The following is a 20367-nucleotide window of genomic DNA, read 5'->3' as shown; positions in this document are numbered from 1 at the left end:
TAATCCTCTAGTCTTTTCTTTTTAGATATAATATCCCTAAGAAATTTCATGTACGCAGGCATCTCCTGCAGTGCCTCACTGAAGGGCAGTTCGATATATAATTTCTTAAGGATATCTAAGAATTTCCCATATTTGTTTTCTAACTTTGCTTTTGCAATTCTTTGGGGAATAGGAATTTGTGGTACATATGGTGGTGGAGCTACATACTTAGACACAATTTCATAATTTTGTTCCTCTTCAGGGAGTTGTCTCTCAGTATGTTTCTCTCCCACTTGTATATCATTTTCAGTTCATGGAACATCATTGAGTTTCTTCACACTCCTTAATTGGATAGCCTTACAATGTTCATTATTTGGATTTTTCTATGGCTGTCCTAGAAACATCCTTATTTTCCTATTAAAGTTGCTAACTTGTTGGACAATTTGTGTTTCTAACATTTTTCCATGGATGGTTAGGTTTTCTATCTTAGAATTCAAATCATTTAACATATTTGCAACATTTTTATTAATCATGATTTGATCCTCTTGAAATTTATTAAGGTTAGCAAGTAATTTTTCTTGACCTTCCATTATTGTTATAAGAGTGGGATCAATAAATAAGATTGTACTTGTGGAAACCGTGTTGTAGGTTTCCTATTACCTTGTTCATCTTGATGTTGATGATTTAAAGTGTTGTTGCTCCTCAAGGAAAGGTTAGGATTGCTCTGCCTGTATGGTGGGTTGAATTGATGTCCACTCCTTTCCTTTTTGTCATAGTAATTGCATGATTCAGTTTTTTCATTGGCCCAGTCTCCATGTACAGGTTCAATGAATTGTTTGCATTCAGACCATTCATGCCCTTTTGTTCCACACCCCACACATATTGCAGTTGACCCAATAACATGGTACTTTTCTAGATTTCCAAACCTTTGAGAAAGGTTATACAGGGTGGAAATTACCTTCTCCATTTGATTGCCTGAATATTGTGCACCAGAGTCTCTTCTTGGATGGTGTCTCCTCTCATTCGCCCATTGATGATGATTGGAAACTAAATTCTCTATGATATTTGAAGCCACATCAATTCCTTTGTACATAAAGGCATCCCCTGCTGAAGAGTCCAACAATTATTGTGATGGAAAGTCTAGCCCATTGTAGAAGTTCTGAACCAGCATCCAAGGTGGAATACAAAGATGAAGGCAAGCTTCAGTTAGCTCATTTAATATATCCCAGGCCTCAGCATTTGACTCCCCATCCTTTTGACTGAAGTTTTGGATTAGGTGCCTATAGTGCACAGTTTTGGAAGGAGGAAAGTATTTATTGAGAAAAGCCTACTCCAATGTTGGCCATGTCGCTTGAATTTCAGCATTTTGATTCCTTAGCCACGTCTTAGCTTTATCTCTAAGGGAATATGGAAACATGCAGAGACGAATAGCATCTTCAGAAGCCCCCTGAATCCTCACTGTTTCATAGAATTTCAAGAACTGGTCAATATGGGCATTCAGATCTTCATGAGCTCCTCCTCCAAATTGGTTTTGCATCACCATTTGGATCAAAGCATACGGCAAATAATATTCTTTGCCTCAATAGTTGGGTGATTATTCCAGGAACTGAACTACGAGCATTAGGGGCTGCATATTCGCGAAGTGGTTTTTCATCTCGTTGAGCCATTGTTTGTACACGTGCACGTCTTTCTCTTACTCTTTCTCTTTGTTGTCTTCTTCTTCTACAAAAACTCCTTTCTGGCTCTAAGTAGTAATTTGAACTTTGCATAAACCAAATGGGCAACCTGGAGAGGTACCAAGAAAAAGGAAAACGCGTAATACACTAAAGTAATAAATTAATTGAGAATTAAAGAAATTTTGACACAGTGCTCGGCAACGGCGCCAAAATATTGGTAGTGAAAATCGCAAATGCACAATTATATCGTCAAGTAATAAAATATCAATCCCACGAGGATGGGAAAATTCCTTTAATTATAACAAATAATTTATACTTAACTCAAAGAAGGAAATAAAATTGAATTTAGAACAATTGAATAATTGACAAGAATAATTATGAAAATAGTAAAAATGGATTGAAATCTAATTTAGGAAGTGTTCCCAGGGTAAGGGTTACCGCCTTTACACTCCCAAATCCTTGTTTTGCTCCTTTTCATGAACTTTAAGTTATGAGAGTGAATTGCTCTTTGATAAGTGTCATCCTCTCTCGAGCTCCGACACATGTACTCAATTAAAGTCGTACTTATCTCGTGGTACGATTATCAATCAAATCCTTTACTTGGATCTTTCTAACCAATTGCTTTGTATTAACCCACAGTGAATTCTAGAAACCCGTGAGAATCCTAATACTACTCTCGTGAATTAGGATTCTAGTTTGATTAACTGAATGTTCAGATAGTTGGGTTCACCTCTCGGTCCTTCCTCAATGTATCTAAGAGGTGTAATTTGTTGGCCTAACAACTCACACGAATAAAACCCAGTTTAGTTATTCAAACCACAACACTCGGTGAAATAGAAGTAAGAACAAATATTTATTGAATGTAAAAGGGCATAGCCCCAATCCTAGAAACAAATGGAATTACTCACTCGTGATGGAGAAGAGAATATCAAATTCTAAATTAGAGAATTGTAGCGTAAAGTGTAAAGTGTTTCATCCTTGAGAGAAAACCATCATTTATCTAAATTACAAAATATTGGGCTAAGCACAACAAAAGAAATAAAAAAAAAGGAATATAATATAATATCTATGACTTCTTTTGGCCCTTCAATTGGTCTTCGCATAGCCTCAATACTGAATTCCATCTTCTTGCGCCTAATCTCTACTCTTTATGGCTTTAATCCACCCAAACTGCACAACATTGCCAAAAACACCCGCTCAATCCGAACAAAGAGAAATAAAAGCTAAAAACAATCCTCAAGTGCTAATTATGTCCTAAATTACAAGTTAAATGCAATGTAAATGTAGCATAATTTCACACTCATCAGTAACCGATTACTCTACTCGGTAACCGATTACCCAAACATTCTACCCAAATGAGTCATCAATTACTCTCATTGAGTAATCGGTTATTATGTGTTGAAAGTGAAGGGTAACCTGTTACTCAATCTCAATAACCTGTTACTCAGTTGAAGTAATGTATTACTCAGGTCCAGTAACCTATTACTCAAGTCAAGTAACCCGTTACACAGCTTTTTGAAAATTTAGTTCAATTGATTCAATGTTTAAATATGTTCCAACAAGGTTTTATCACTTGAGCATTATGATCAAACATAATTAAAAGACTTAGGAAAGAAGTACATATTTTAGAAGACTATACAATATCTTGATCTTGAAAGCATGTCTTCTAAGTCTTCAAGGTATTCTCTCTATTTATTCTTTTTGGTGATTTTGTAGTCTTCATCGAAATCGTGTCAAGGTTAGGAGCAAGATCTTCTTCACAATATTTTTCTTTTTTCATGATTACAAACCAAGATCTTGGCAATTTTGAATTTTCTGATTCAACATACATGAGTTGATATAACCTTGTAATCTTGTGTATGCTCTTCCTATCTTGTATGCTCCCCATTTGTTTTTGAATAAGTTCATGAAAAGGTAATCCATAAAAGAAATAATTCCAACTTTTCCCTTCGTTTTAATATCATTAGAAAAAGGAAAAGCTAGGTTTCCATATACACAATAGAATATATAGAAAGAGTACAAGATATATATATATATATATATATATATATATATATATATGTGTGTGTATATATATATATATATATATATATATATATATATATATATATATATATATATATATATATATATATATATATATATATATATATATCTTGTACTCTTTCTATATATTCTATTGTGTATATGGAAACCTAGCTTTTCCTTTTTCTAATGATATTAAAACGAAGGGAAAAGTTGGAATTATTTCTTTTATGGATTACCTTTTCATGAACTTATTCAAAAACAAATGGGGAGCATACAAGATAGGAAGAGCATACACAAGATTACAAGGTTATATCAACTCATGTATGTTGAATCAGAAAATTCAAAATTGCCAAGATCTTGGTTTGTAATCATGAAAAAAGAAAAATATTGTGAAGAAGATCTTGCTCCTAACCTTGACACGATTTCGATGAAGACTACAAAATCACCAAAAAGAATAAATAGAGAGAATACCTTGAAGACTTAGAAGACATGCTTTCAAGATCAAGATATTGTATAGTCTTCTAAAATATGTACTTCTTTCCTAAGTCTTTTAATTATGTTTGATCATAATGCTCAAGTGATAAAACCTTGTTGGAACATATTTAAACATTGAATCAATTGAACTAAATTTTCAAAAAGCTGTGTAACGGGTTACTTGACTTGAGTAATAGGTTACTGGACCTGAGTAATACATTACTTCAACTGAGTAACAGGTTATTGAGATTGAGTAACAGGTTACCCTTCACTTTCAACACATAATAACCGATTACTCAATGAGAGTAATTGATGACTCATTTGGGTAGAATGTTTGGGTAATCGGTTACCGAGTAGAGTAATCGGTTACTGATGAGTGTGAAATTATGCTACATTTACATTGCATTTAACTTGTAATTTAGGACATAATTAGCACTTGAGGATTGTTTTTAGCTTTTATTTCTCTTTGTTCGGATTGAGCGGGTGTTTTTGGCAATGTTGTGCAGTTTGGGTGGATTAAAGCCATAAAGAGTAGAGATTAGGCGCAAGAAGATGGAATTCAGTATTGAGGCTATGCGAAGACCAATTGAAGGGCCAAAAGAAGTCATAGATATTATATTATATTCCTTTTTTTTTATTTCTTTTGTTGTGCTTAGCCCAATATTTTGTAATTTAGATAAATGATGGTTTTCTCTCAAGGATGAAACACTTTACACTTTACGCTACAATTCTCTAATTTAGAATTTGATATTCTCTTCTCCATCACGAGTGAGTAATTCCATTTGTTTCTAGGATTGGGGCTATGCCCTTTTACATTCAATAAATATTTGTTCTTACTTCTATTTCACCGAGTGTTGTGATTTGAATAACTAAACTGGGTTTTATTCGTGTGAGTTGTTTGGCCAACAAATTACACCTCTTAGATACATTGAGGAAGGACCGAGAGGTGAACCCAACTATCTGAACATTCAGTTAATCAAACTAGAATCCTAATTCACGAGAGTAGTATTAGGATTCTCACGGGTTTCTAGAATTCACTGTGGGTTAATACAAAGCAATTGGTTAGAAAGATCCAAGTAAAGGATTTGATTGATAATCGTACCACGAGATAAGTACGACTTTAATTGAGTACATGTGTCGGAGCTCGAGAGAGGATGACACTTATCAAAGAGCAATTCACTCTCATAACTTAAAGTTCATGAAAAGGAGCAAAACAAGGATTTGGGAGTGTAAAGGCGGTAACCCTTACCCTGGGAACACTTCCTAAATTAGATTTCAATCCATTTTTACTATTTTCATAATTATTCTTGTCAATTATTCAATTGTTCTAAATTCAATTTTATTTCCTTATTTGAGTTAAGTATAAATTATTTGTTATAATTAAAGGAATTTTCCCATCCTCGTGGGATTGATATTTTATTACTTGACGATATAATTGTGCATTTGCGATTTTCACTACCAATATTTTGGCGCCGTTGCCGAGCACTGTGTCAAAATTTCTTTAATTCTCAATTAATTTATTACTTTAGTGTATTACGCGTTTTCCTTTTTCTTGGTACCTCTCCAGGTTGCCCATTTGGTTTATGCAAAGTTCAAATTACTACTTAGAGCCAGAAAGGAGTTTTTGTAGAAGAAGAAGACAACAAAGAGAAAGAGTAAGAGAAAGACGTGCACGTGTACAAACAATGGCTCAACGAGATGAAAAACCACTTCGCGAATATGCAGCCCCTAATGCTCGTAGTTCAGTTCCTGGAATAATCACCCAACTATTGAGGCAAAGAATATTATTTGCCGTATGCTTTGATCCAAATGGTGATGCAAAACCAATTTGGAGGAGGAGCTCATGAAGATCTGAATGCCCATATTGACCAGTTCTTGAAATTCTATGAAACAGTGAGGATTCAGGGGGCTTCTGAAGATGCTATTCGTCTCTGCATGTTTCCATATTCCCTTAGAGATAAAGCTAAGACGTGGCTAAGGAATCAAAATGCTGAAATTCAAGCGACATGGCCAACATTGGAGTAGGCTTTTCTCAATAAATACTTTCCTCCTTCCAAAACTGTGCACTATAGGCACCTAATCCAAAACTTCAGTCAAAAGGATGGGGAGTCAAATGCTGAGGCCTGGGATATATTAAATGAGCTAACTGAAGCTTGCCTTCATCTTTGTATTCCACCTTGGATGCTGGTTCAGAACTTCTACAATGGGCTAGACTTTCCATCACAATAATTGTTGGACTCTTCAGCAGGTGATGCCTTTATGTACAAAGGAATTGATGTGGCTTCAAATATCATAGAGAATTTAGTTTCCAATCATCATCAATGGGCGAATGAGAGGAGACACCATCCAAGAAGAGACTCTGGTGCACAATATTCAGGCAATCAAATGGAGAAGGTAATTTCCACCCTGTATAACCTTTCTCAAAGGTTTGGAAATCTAGAAAAGTACCATGTTATTGGGTCAACTGCAATATGTGTGGGGTGTGGAACAAAAGGGCATGAATGGTCTGAATGCAAACAATTCATTGAACCTGTACATGGAGACTGGGCCAATGAAAAAACTGAATCATGCAATTACTATGACAAAAAGGAAAGGAGTGGACATCAATTCAACCCACCATACAGGCAGAGCAATCCTAACCTTTCCTTGAGGAGCAACAACACTTTAAATCATCAACATCAAGATGAACAAGGTAATAGGAAACCTACAACACGGTTTCCACAAGTACAATCTTATTATATTGATCCCACTCTTATAACAATAATGGAAGGTCAAGAAAAATTACTTGCTAACCTTAATAAATTTCAAGAGGATCAAATCATGATTAATAAAAATGTTGCAAATATGTTAAATGATTTGAATTCTAAGATAGAAAACCTAACCATCCATGGAAAAATGTTAGAAACACAAATTGTCCAACAAGTTAGCAACTTTAATAGGAAAATAAGGATGTTTCTAGGACAGCCATAGAAAAATCCAAATAATGAACATTGTAAGGCTATCCAATTAAGGAGTGTGAAGAAACTCAATGATGTTCCATGAACTGAAAATGATATACAAGTGGGAGAGAAACATACTGAGAGACAACTCCCTGAAGAGGAACAAAATTATGAAATTGTGTCTAAGTATGTAGCTCCACCACCATATGTACCACAAATTCCTATTCCCCAAAGAATTGCAAAAGCAAAGTTAGAAAACAAATATGGGAAATTCTTAGATATCCTTAAGAAATTATATATCGAACTGCCCTTCAGTGAGGCACTGCAGGAGATGCCTGCGTACATGAAATTTCTTAGGGATATTATATCTAAAAAGAAAAGACTAGAGGATTATGAAACAATTTCTCTAACTGAGGAGTGCAATGCTTTAATTCAAAATAAATTGCCTCCAAAACTAAAAGATCCTTGTAGTTTCTCTATCCCTTGCTTAATTGGTAACACTAATTTTGACTGTGTTTTATGTGACTTAGGGGCAAGTGTGAGCCTCATGCCTTTATGCATGTGTAAAAAAATGGACGTGAGCAAACTAAAACCCACTAATATATCACTTTAGTTAACGGATAGGTCAGTTAAATTCCCTATAGGCATCTTTGAGGATGTTCCTATCAAAGTTGGGAAGTTTTACATTCCAATAGATTTTGTAATACTAGAGATGGAAGAAAATTCACAAATTCCAATCATACTAGGTAGACCATTTTTGGCTACCTCTGGTGCTATAATTGATATTAAAAATGGAAAACTTTCTTTAAGTATAGGGGATGAAAAATTTGAGTTTGATATTGCTAAATCTATTAAATAACCATCTCATGAGGACTCGTGTTGCAGGATTGATATGTTGAACCAAGTAGTGAAGGAGGAAGTGCCTAAAGTGACATATGAGAATCTCTTGGAGAGAAGAATGTTGGAAGGTGACACTTCAAACTTTGATGAGGAAGTGACTGAGGGTAGTGAATCTATAAATGTAAGTTCAACACTCCCCTACAACCCGCATGATGAGAGCTTGAGGGTCATACATAAATATGATAATTGGGAGAAAGGGAAAGCACCTAAAATGGAAGTAAACACACTCCATCCACCCTCGGGTATGAGTTCATGGGATCCTGCTTGATGCGTAAAGACCAACCGTCAAGCTAATGACGTTAAACGAGCGCTTTGTGGGAGGCAACCCACACTGGAGGTACATTTTTTTAATTCATTAATTTTAGTGATTTAGTATCGACTTTAGTGTCTCCTTGAGTTTGGAGCCTTTGTAAGGGAATGTATATAGTGTTGGCCAAAAAAAATCATCAACTCTAAAAAAAAACAAAAAAATTACATTTAATAGTGCTAACACTATAATGCATATTAGTGCTCCCTTCAAATAGGGTATTTGCACCTAGTCCATCTGGGACATATGGGTCATTTATGACATTTTTCTCTTCTTTTATAGGTACTTTCACTATACCCAATGAAGTCAATCACTTATAATTGACACATGAGTTAAGGATACTTCCTACCTAACCTGTGAGTTTTCTTTTTCTTTCTCTTAGTGTTTAGATTTTTACATTGGGGACAATATAAATTTCTAAGCTTGAGGGAGTTTTGCATTTAGATAGTTCATTCATATCATGTATACCATATAGATTTTAAATTTTTTAGGTTGAATATTCATATTATCATATGTTTCATATATCATATATCATCTCCTTTGTTTTATGTGTTGTTATCTACTTTAAATGACAAAGTTTGTGTGTATGAGTTATATTAAGCCAATATCAGAAATATATGAACCACAAGGAATATGCTTTATTAAGATAGAATCGATATAAACATCATAGTATCATAGCCTTTAAACATAAAGAGGATCATACAAACATAGTTTTAACAAGTATAACTATTACATCCCAAAACAAATTTATGGACTAAAAACATCAAAAATACAAACAACAAAGCTACACATCCGAGATAACAATCCTAAGACTCTGGCTCGTCACTATCGCCATCAATATCCATGTAGTCCAATCGATTAGACAATCCTCTAAGTTCAGCCTAGACTTGTTGATTCTAAACATCAAAGGCATTCATCCTTGTAGTGATGAATCATCAAAGAGAGACCAAGTCATCCATGATCATCTGGTTGGTAGGCATTGCAGAAGATGAAGATGACTCGAAAAGGAGTGGGGAGGGTTGAGGTTCAGGTTGATCAGTAGAAGGAATATCCGTAGGAGCAGCCTGTTCATCATTACGATGTTTGAAATGCATATCAACTCGATCTCACAAAAAACCCATCTTGTGGATAACGTCCACATTGATCTTGTTCTCTTGAGCATCAAGCTTGATCATAGATTCTCTATCAATGGTAATACCAAAGTGCTTAAGTATGGCAATTATAATGATAACATAAGGTAAGGGGTTGTATTTTCCTCTAATTAAATAACCACATATGTCGTATTATCATTACAGCTCAGTTCATGGAAATATTATTCTTAATAACATACATGAGTTATAATTCCATATCATTAATTTATAAGTGACCGGAAAACTTGGGAACTACAATGCAGCTAATAAAATAATGCAACAATCGATCATCTAAGGTTAGAATCCTGGCAGAGAGAATATCGCGATTTCCACAAATTCAACCACTATCTTTTCACAAATATACACATGGAATAGTAGAATTTCTTCCTATCAAAATCCACTTCGAAACCTATGAAATGTACATTGAAACAAATTGAACTGAAAGTTCTCAAGTCCATGACAATTTCTTGTCCTTGACTTAGGAATACAACTTGTTTTTCCTAACGTTCTGATTGCAATAAAATACCCTCACAAATTTAGGGTAATAGGCATTTTTTTCTTTGCAGAACTTAGAAAGATTTTACTACCTAAGATATACATGAAATTAAAATCATTGAGTTTAAAAGAGTATAACTTACCCTACTTAGGAGCAATCAGTGGTGTCCCAAGGAACTATTCTGTGAATACAGAGCGTTGCTCTTCGTTATGAAGAAGTCGCGCCAAATCCAATGGATTAGCCTTAGAAGAAGTTGGTTGAATCCTTTTGAAGCATTAGAGTTTCTAGGTTTTAGGAAGTTTTGAAATTTGGGATTTTTGATTGGATACTCTCAACTCGACAATAGTGACTGAGATGTGTTTAGAATCGAAAATGTGATAAGACTAGCCACAAATTTCAAGTAAAATGAGCAAGAAATTAGATTTTTAGAAAGTGGAGGGAGTTCCACATGTTGAGAGGTTGAAGAAGAAGATGAAAAAGTCTGCAAAATGGAAAAAATACATATTTAAAGAACACAGAGTAATCGGTTACTCATAGTGAGTAATCGGGTACTCATTGAATAGAAATCTATATTTTTATAAATCTAATTGAGGTAATCGGTTAAGACAAGTCAGATTCCTCTAAAGTTCCTAGTTCTCTTCTAATTTTGTGAAAATTTTCTTTTGCTAATGGCTTAGTTAATATGTCTACAAGTTGGTCATGAGTATCAACAAACTCCAGGAAGACATTTTTCTTTTGGATATGGTATCTCAAGAAGTGATGTCTTATATCAATGTGTTTGATTCTAGAATGCATTACTAGATTCTTTGTGATGTTTATAGCATTAGTGTAATCAAATTTCAAAGTAAAACATCTCAAGTCCCAATCCATAATCATACAATTGTTGCTTGAGCCTTTCCTCTCAATTTCACAACCTACAAAATTAGAATATGAGTAGCCAACTAAGTCACACACACTTCCCTTAGGATACCATCGTCCAACATTTGTCGTCCCTTTTAAATATTTCATAATTCTTTGACAACCACAACAGGTGACTCTTTGAGTTTAGATTGATACCATACACACAAGCAGACACTAAACATAATATTAGGTGTACTAGCAATAAGATAAAGAAGGGAACTGATCATACATTAATACTTGGTTATATCTATGTATTAACCAACCTTATCTTCATCGACATATTTGTTAGATCACATAGAAGTGTCAATCTCTTTATATCCGTCCATTTCAAATCTTTTAAGTAGATCCTTAAAATAGTTTGACTGATTGACAAATATAACATCCTCCATCTGCTCGATCTGAAGTCTAAGAAAATAATTTAACTTTCCTATCATGGACATCTCGAATTCATCTTGCATCATCTTACAAAATTCTCTACACAATTCATCGTTAGTTGAATCAAAATAATATCATCTACATTTATTTGTACCAGCAAAGTATGAAGATTTATTTTCTTTATAAAAAGTGTAGTGTCAACCTTGTCTTTCACAAAGCATTTTTCACTTAAAATGTTTGTTGAACCGTCATACCAAGCTCTTGGAGCTTGCTTTAAGTCATAGAGTGCTTTCCTAAGTTTACATACATAATAAGGGTGCTTATAATCTTCAAGACCCAGAGGTTTTCCACATACACCTCGTCATGTATATATCCATTAAGAAAGGCATTGTTTACGTCCATTTGATATAATGGAATATTCAAAGAACATGCAAATGCAAGCAATAGCCTAATAGCCTCAAGTATAGCCACGAGACCGAATGTTTCATCAAAATCAACTCCCTCCTCCTAGGTATATCCTTATGCTAGTCTAGCTTTATTTCTAATGATAATGTCATTTTCATCATATTTGTTACGAAAAACCCATTGAGTTCCTATAACATTCTTATTCTTTAGTCTAGGAACAAGTTCCCAAACCTCATTTCCGTCAAATTGATTAAGCTCTTCTTGCATAGCAAGAATCTAATGCTTGTCATCAATAGCATCATCAATCTTTGATGGCTCAATTTGAGATACAAAAGCCATATTTAAAAAAAACATCATTTAGATTAAAGTGAGTAGGAACTCCCCTGTTTATGTCACCAATGATGTTGTCAATTGGATGGTCTCTGTGAGTTCTTCATTCCTTGGGCAAGTTAGAGTGTGTATGCTCACCATGTTGAGGGAGATTATCATCTATCTTCATTTTCTCCAGGTTGTTTGTTTTCTCCATAATGGAAGCTTCTCATGGAGAAGTGCTTGGTAAATCATGATCATCACAAACAACTTTATAATCCTTAGCAGGGTTAGTTTCATCAAATAATACATGCATGGACTCCTCAATGGTTAAAGCTCTCTTATTGAAAATTCTATAAACTTTACTTGTAAGAGAATAACCAAGAAAAATTTCTTCATCAGCATTTGCATCCAATTTACCAAGATTGTCTTTACCATTATTTAAAATAAAGCATTTATAACCAAAGATAGACAAATAAGAAATATTTAGTTTTCTACCTTTATACAACTTATAGGGGATTTTCTTAAAAATAGATCTTAATATTCTAGGTATTTATGTGCGTGCAAATTCTTCTTCCTCCTCTCCATGTTGGTTAGAGAACTAAACATTTGGTTTTCCAAGAATAGTAAGTTTCTCACCAAAATATTTAATATTTAATACTTCAAATATTAATCACTAACAATAAATGTGCATAGCAATTATTTGAGTTCAAAAGCTAAGATGATTAAAGTTTTGTATACAAGATTGAAGGTGGGACAACTAATATTATCGGACATGGTGGTCAATAAACACAGTTGCGAGTTGGAAATTAAAACTACTAAAGTTCCAACAATCTCTCCTTTAGACGATGAAAAAACCTAAATTAAATTTGATGGACAAATACTCCAAGGAGATACAAGGCTCCATATAGGACTAAGAAATAAGAAATCTTTTTCAAAAAGGTTTTCAAACAATTTTCAATTCAAATATAAGCAGCATATTTTATCAGATTGCATAATATAATATAATATAATATAATATAATATAATATAATATATTTGCAACAATTTGTTAGATGAGACAAATAGTTATATAAAACAAGCATTTCATATATCATATGAAAATATGCACAAATTCAATTTATCACTTAATTTCTCCCATTTTTGTGATTTCAAGTGAATAATATTTCAATGTGACTACCTTATTAATCTCATACATTTCCTAATATTTTGGTGGTTAACATAATATTAAATTTGGAAAGCATATATAAATAAGTAACCTTTACAATATGATGTTATAACTTAAAATTGTCTCTTACACACACACATATATATACATATACATATATATACATATATATACATATATATATATATATATATATATATGTGGTTAATGAGTTTATATTCATAGCTCAGAGGAATGAGTACAGTCTTTCAAGATCTTTTGTGTATTCTAAAAATGTGTGCAGAATGAGAAAGGCTTGTTTAACACTTCAATCAAGATTAATAATGATAGTTTTTGAAAATGATATATTCAATAAGTTCACAGGGATGAGTACAGTCTTTTAAGATCTTTTGTGTATTCTAAAAATGTGTACAGAATGAGAAAGGCTTGTTTAACACTTCAATCAAGATTAATAATGATAGTTTTTGAAAATGATATATTAAATAAGTTCTATGAGAACAATGTAATAATCCATAACTTCTCAATTCCAAGAACACCATAACAAAATGGTATTCTTCAAGAGATATAATTTATGCCTAAGCACTACTCGGTTGAAGCTTTTAACACAACCTACTACATTTAGAATAAAATATATATTCGACTAAATCTAAAGAAAACTTCTTATAAATTATGCAAAGGATACAAACCTAACATGTCATACTTTAATTATTTTTGTTCTAAATACTATATTTTAAATACTAAGGATGGATTAGGAAAGTTTGATTTCAAAGTTGGCAACAGAATAGAGCTTGCAATTCTAGAACATTTATTGTAAAAAGATCTATCCATGTAAAGTTTGATAATAATAAATATTATATGAAATTTTCACAGCTTGATGAATATTTTTCAGATCTTAATCTCAATAACTCAGAAGATACAACCTTAAAAAGCTCAAAGAAACTATAGAAGACCAATAGGAAGATTCAGATCAATCTCAAAGTAAACTAAGATTATGGAATTTTAAGAACTCATGACTAGGAGCCCTAATGATAAGATCAGAATATATAAGATCAAGTTTCATACACCCAAAACATTCTCAATTGGCATATGAGATAGAACTAGAGAATGTAAATACGTCTCTACTTGATGAAGGCTTGATTAAGAGATGTTTGGACAATCGCGACCCTACTTGAACTATCTCATTTTTTGGAACCAAGTGGGTTTTCAAAACAAACTTAGAATATGGTAATTTGGTACGGAATGAGGCTAGATTGGTTGCACAAGCATATTAACAAGAAAAAAGTATTGACTTCATTGAAACCTTTGCACTATTAAAGAGATTAGAAGTTATTCAAATCTTATTATCTTTTGTTGCGCATCATAATATTATGTTTTATCAAATCTGTGTAAAAAGTTATTTCCTTAAATTGATTAACAAATGAAGAAATAGAGACATTAATTAATTATTTATCTTGCTGGCGAGTGGATTGCAAATGAGCTCTGCTAGGGTTTATCCAAGGGTTTATCCAACTTTCTTGGAACGTTGAGCCAATCACAGTTTTCATCTTCCAAACTTCTCGGAATCAACATGAAATCAGGCAAAGCTTTTATTCCTTGGAGCTTCCTAGACTCAACCGTCCCTACCTCTTCTTCTTCTCCTCAACATTCTCCCACCACAAAAAAATCTTTTGCTCAAGCATTGAAGAACTCCCGTGATATTGCAGTGTCACAACTTCCTCAACCTTGCATAAAAGGGGATGCCATTGCAATCAAAATACCAGAAGAAGACTACCAAGCTGGACTTCAAAGATGCAAAAACCATCTCCATGGTAGGTTAATCTTGACTAAAGGTGATAAACCCATTAAGTTTGTTGACTTGAAAGCTAAGCTTACTTCCCTATGGAATATGTTGGGAAAGTGGGATATGATTTCTCTAGGAAGAGGTTTCTACGATTTTTCCTTCTCTTCTCTGGATGACATGAGAAGTGTGTGTGCCACAGGGTCCTGGAATCTAAAGCCAGGGTTTCTCCGACTCTTTCTATGGACACCGGATTTTAATCCCAACCTCTAGAAGTTAACTCACTCTCAATGCTGAGTCAAAATCTTGGGGCTGCCTCAGGAGTATTGGAGCCCAAGAATTATCTTCTCCATTGCAGGGGGGATTGGCACACCAATATCCCTAGATGAGGCTACAAACCGAAGAACTTTTGGGCACTTTGCTAAGGTTCTCGTGGACATAAATCTAAAAGCATCTTTACCTGATCAAATTCTGGTTGAAAGAGAAGGTTTTGCCTTCTTTGTGAACATTGAGTATGAAAACTTACCTGAATTTTGCTCAGCTTGTGAAGCTATTGGGCATTTTGCCTATAATTGCAGAAAATTCTCCAAAAAAGAAGGGGCAGGGGATCCAATTCCCCCAATCCCTCCTAAAAAGTCACTACATATGCACAAACCTCCTATCCATGCTACTCCTCAGGTAGCTCCTCAGGTGGTTCAGGAGAATGACTTCTTTATAAATCTGGAAATAGATAACAATGAGGCAGTGGATATGCCTACAAATAATGAGGAAGGGATTATGCCCCATGTGCACAAAATAGGTCCAGCACCTATTGATGAGGTGGTCAGCTCCCAGGATGACGAGGAGAGGTTGAACACTAGAGTGGAAGACTCCCTTCGAAATGTTTCTATTGAGTCTTTGGAGGAAGTTGCAAACTCGTTTGAACAGGCAGATAATGATAATATCATCATTCATGATGACACTGAGATGGTGAATCCAAGGGTAATTAGTGACATCAAAATTGTTGGAAGACTCTGGGCTGATGATGACACAATAGAAGAAGGGGAGGAAGAAGAGAGCTTCACCAGTGTCATGTCTAAATCCCAAAAGAAAAGAATGAAGAAAAGAAGCAATTCTGAAAGGATTCATAACACCCGAAAGGGTAGATACCAAACTTCTGCTCAATGAAAGTCCTATATTGGAATTGCAGGGGTTTTGGAAACACCAAAACAAGGCTAGCTTTTAAAAATATTTGTTTGTCTAATAAACCGGATTTGGTTTTCCTATCCGAGCCTATGATCTCTTCTCTGGAGGTGAGCAATCTTTTCTAGTCTGAGGTTAGCTTAAGGCTCTTTGTGGTTAATGAGAGAAGCCATCTCATTGCTAACATTTGGGGCCTTTGTAGGATTGACCTTCTTCCTAGTGTTATCTCCAATTCAGATCAGCAAGTGTCAGTCTCCATGGACATAGAGGGTAAGTTGTGCAACCTTTGTGCTGTGTATGCTCACTATAACTATATTCAAAGAAGGAAGCTATGGACTGACATACATTCAGTTATGAGTTTACATGATGGTGCCTGGTGCTGCATATGAGACTTCAATGTAGTTTTGGGGGCTCATGAGTGCAGGGAGCTAGGCTGCCTTGCAGAGGTCCCTCTGAGGAATTCAAATCCTTTTCTAACTCGGCTAACCTCATCCATTTGGACACAAGAGGAGCTTCTTACACTTGGTCTAATAGAAGATTCCTTTCTGCCTTGACTGAAAAAAGATTGGACAGATCTCTTTGCAATGATGTGTGGTTACATTCTTGGAATCAAGTTTCTTGCTGCACTTTGCCTAGAATTGCTTCTGATCACCACCCTATCTTATTGTCTGCTACTTCTGACTATACTGCCAGGAAATCTCCTTTCAGGTTTCACAAAATGTGGCTGACCCATCATGATTGTAGGAGGGTTGTCATGGAATCTTGGAGGCATGTTACATTTGGTTGTCCCATGCTCATTCTATCTCAAAAGCTCAAGTGTCTTAAAAAGGAGCTCAAGATCTGGAACATTAATGTCTTTGGCAACATACATCTTCGAGTGAAAATGGCCTCTGAGAATCTAGAGATAATTCAACAATCAATCTCTACTTCTGGTCCTGATCATAATCTGCTGGAGCAAGAACACAATGCCCAAAATGAGTTGGCTGAGGCTTTGATAGTTGAGGAAGAATTTTGGAAAGAAAAGTCCAGAATTAATTGGCAAATCAATGGGGACAGAAACACTTCCTTCTTCCACAAAATAACAAAAATTAGGCAGGTCTTCAAATCTATGTCTTTGTTAAAAGATGGGGATAAGCTCTTGACCTCTCAGCAGGAAATTGCCACTCATGTGGAGAATTACTTCAAACACTTATTTTCTAGTCCTAATGACTCTTCTGCCAATGGTTTAATTAACTCTGTCATTCCTAATATGGTCTCTCTGGAGGAGAATAACATGCTAACCTCCACTCCTAACCCAATGGAAATTAAGATTGCAGTGGATGCTATGAGTGGAGATGGTGCTCCTGGGCCATATGGTTTTGGAGGATGCTTTTATCATGCTTTCTGGGACATTGTTGGGGATGATGTTTGCAACTCTGTGCAACAATTCTTCAATCAGGGATGGATTCTCCCCAACCTGAACTCTAACACAGTGGTTCTCATTCCTAAACACTCTGAAGCTTGCACAATTGAGGAGTTTAGGCCTATTGCTCTGGCAAATTTTCAGTTCAAAATTATTAGCAAAGTCATTGCTGATAGGTTGGCTTCAATCACATCTAGGATCATTTCCCCTAATCAAAGAGGGTTCATTAAGGATAGGAGCATCTATGATTGCATCTGCTTGGCCTCGGAGGCTATAAATTTGCTTGATCACAAAGTGTTTGGGGGTAACTTAGCTATCAAACTAGATATCAAGAAGGCTTTTGACACTATGGATTGGAACTTCCTTCTCAGCACTCTTCATGCTTTCGGATTCAATGCCAAGTTTGTCAATTGGATCAGCACCATCTTACATTCTGCTAAGCTCTCAATCAGTGTGAATGGGGAAAATGTGGGCTTTTTCTCCTGCAAAAGGGGAGTGAGGCAAGGGGACCCTCTGTCCCCCCTGCTTTTTTGCATAGCTGAGGATGTTCTAAGCAGGGGAATTTCCAAGCTGGTGCTTGAGGGCAAACTTAGCACCATAAGTGGTCCTAGAAATCTGAAAATTTGCAGTCATGCTTTTTATGCTGATGACATATTAGTCTTTTGTAAGGGCATCAAGAGAGAAATTTTAGCTCTCAAGCATCTCCTAAGTGATTATGGTGAGGCTTCAGGGCAGCTGACTAACCCTGCTAAATGCAGATTCTACTCTGGCAAAATTTCAGCAAGGAAAGTTGCATCCCTTAATGATGCTCTTGGATTCTCTGCTGGGTGTATTCCTTTTAATTATCTTGGAGTCCCTATCTTCAAAGGCAAGCCAAGGAAAATTCACCTTCAATCTGTTGCTGATAGAATTTTGGGGAAGCTAGCAACCTGGAAAGGTCATTCTCTATCCATAATGGGCAGAGTTGAGCTAGTTAGGTCAGTCATTCAAAGCATGCTCTCTTACAGCTTCCACATATATGCTTGGCCTAATCAATTGCTCAAGTTTGTGGACACTAGCATCAGGAACTTCATATGGTCTGGAGACACTAAAATCAGGAAGCTTGTTACTGTGGCTTGGAAGAAGGTGTGTCAACCTCTTAAAGTTGGTGGGCTTGGATTAAAATCAATCAAGAATCTTAACCATGCTGCTTTGCTAAAACTGGCCTGGGAGATGTCCTACTCCAATCAGGAATGGGCAACTTTCTATAGGCAGAGATTTGGGAGCTATAATATGACTAGATACATAAAGTCTTCTATCTGGCCTGGAATTAAAAGCAAATGGCATCAGGCAACAGACAATTCCATATGGATAGTTGGCAATGGGAGCAGAATCAACTTTTGGAGAGACAATTGGTTAGGGGATGCTTTGGTGAATTATTTACAAATTCTTGTCTCAATTCAACCTCTTTTGCAGGCTCAAGTGGTTGACTTCATTATTGATTCGAAATGGTTCATTCCTAACTCTCTGGGTATCAGGTTCCCAGAATTAATTAGGAAAATTTCTCAAATTAATATTTCTGGTAAACGTGACAGATTCATCTGGAAATCTTCTGTGGATGGATTGATGACTCTAAGGGACGCTTCTGCTTGGATAAATGTTAACCCTCAGCCTTCAAATTGGTGTAAGATAATTTGGTCCTCCTCCATCCCCCCCTCAAAATCTTTCACAACTTGGAGATTTAGGCATGGTAAACTCCCTACTGATGAGAATCTGCAAAAGCGAGGTTGCTCCTTGGCCTCAATGTGTAACCTTTGCAAGGCTTCAAATGACAACTCTGAGCACATCTTCCTAACTTGCCATTTTGCAGTGAGAATTTGGAATTGGCTTGGCACGACATTTTCAATAACCATAAACAATCACTCCATCTCTGCCATTCTTGCTCTATGCAATAGACAATGGAGTCCTCAAGTGCATCATGTTCTGGCTGCTAGTATGGTGCATATCATAAATACAATTTGGTTTTGTAGGAATCAAGATCGTTTTCAGGACAAAAAAATTAACTTCAACTCTGCTATTTCCAGGATCAAATTGGCCATTGCCCTTTCTGGTAACCAATCTAAGCTCATTGCTAGCAATTCAATGCGGGATTTCAACATCCTTAGGAGCCTGAATGTGGCAATTAATTACTCCAAAGCTCCTAAGATTGTGGAAGTTTGTTGGTATCCTCCTCTACATGACAGAATCAAGATCAATTCGGATGGTGCTGCTATGGGCAGTCCTGGTAGTGCTGCAGGGGGAGCTCTGTTCAGGAATCATAGAGGCGATTTCTTGGGAGGTTTTGCCGATTTCTTTGGCATACATGATGCTCTTAATGCTGAATTACTCTCGGCAATCTTGGCTATCAATTTGGCTCATAAAAAAGGTTGGTTCTCTATATGGTTGGAAAGTGATTCTGCTCTAGTTGTTGAAATCTTCAAGGGAAAGGCAATGGTTCCTTGGAAGCTCATAAACAAATGGGATCAATGCAAAGATTTATTATCTTCAATGAATTGTATTGTTTCTCATATTTATAGGGAGGGGAATAGTTGTGCTGATAAATTAGCAAATCATGGGCTTCATCATAGGACCTTCACTTGGTGGAACTTTGTTCCTAACTTCCTTACTCATGACTTTTCTAGAAATAGGATGGGTCTTCCTAACTATAGGTTCACATCATTGTAACTCTTTGTATCTTTTCTGGTCTCATCTTTAATATATTTCGGCAGTAGCTTTTATAAATAAATAAAAAATAAAAAAAATAAATAAATAAAAACTATCAAACTTGAGGTAGAAATGAAATTAGGGTCTATTTTCAATATAAAAAAATATGAGATCCATTTAGAATGTGACCAGTAAATAAAAACTATTTTAGACTCACATCTCTATGGGTAATAAGAAT

The 20367-nt window shown here is 35.3% G+C and overlaps 1 protein-coding gene across 1 annotated transcript; it reads left to right on the top strand.

Annotated features, from left to right (window-relative positions):
• The first annotated feature begins 14653 nt into the window (after positions 1–14653).
• LOC109338411 lies at positions 14654–20150 on the top strand. The gene is made up of 4 exons (XM_019575643.1): positions 14654–15050; positions 15222–15936; positions 16053–16155; positions 16470–20150. The coding sequence occupies exons 1-4, from the start codon at positions 14654–14656 to the stop codon at positions 20148–20150; spliced, it is 4896 nt and encodes a 1631-aa protein (XP_019431188.1).
• The last annotated feature ends 217 nt before the right edge of the window (positions 20151–20367 follow it).

This window comes from Lupinus angustifolius, unplaced genomic scaffold (assembly GCF_001865875.1).
Source record: "Lupinus angustifolius cultivar Tanjil unplaced genomic scaffold, LupAngTanjil_v1.0 Scaffold_25_109, whole genome shotgun sequence".
Lineage (NCBI taxonomy): Eukaryota > Viridiplantae > Streptophyta > Magnoliopsida > Fabales > Fabaceae > Lupinus > Lupinus angustifolius.
This window is presented reverse-complemented; position numbering and strand designations above follow the sequence as displayed.

Excerpts from the sequence above, each read along its gene's own strand:
- LOC109338411 (XM_019575643.1), top strand. The coding sequence starts at position 14,654 with ATGAAATCAGGCAAAGCTTTTATTCCTTGGAGCTTCCTAGACTCAACC. Across the intron at positions 15,051-15,221 it reads TTCTCTGGATGACATGAGAA|GGGGGATTGGCACACCAATA; the intron begins GTGTGTGTGCCA and ends TCTCCATTGCAG. Across the intron at positions 15,937-16,052 it reads GAGAGCTTCACCAGTGTCAT|GGGTTTTGGAAACACCAAAA; the intron begins GTCTAAATCCCA and ends TTGGAATTGCAG.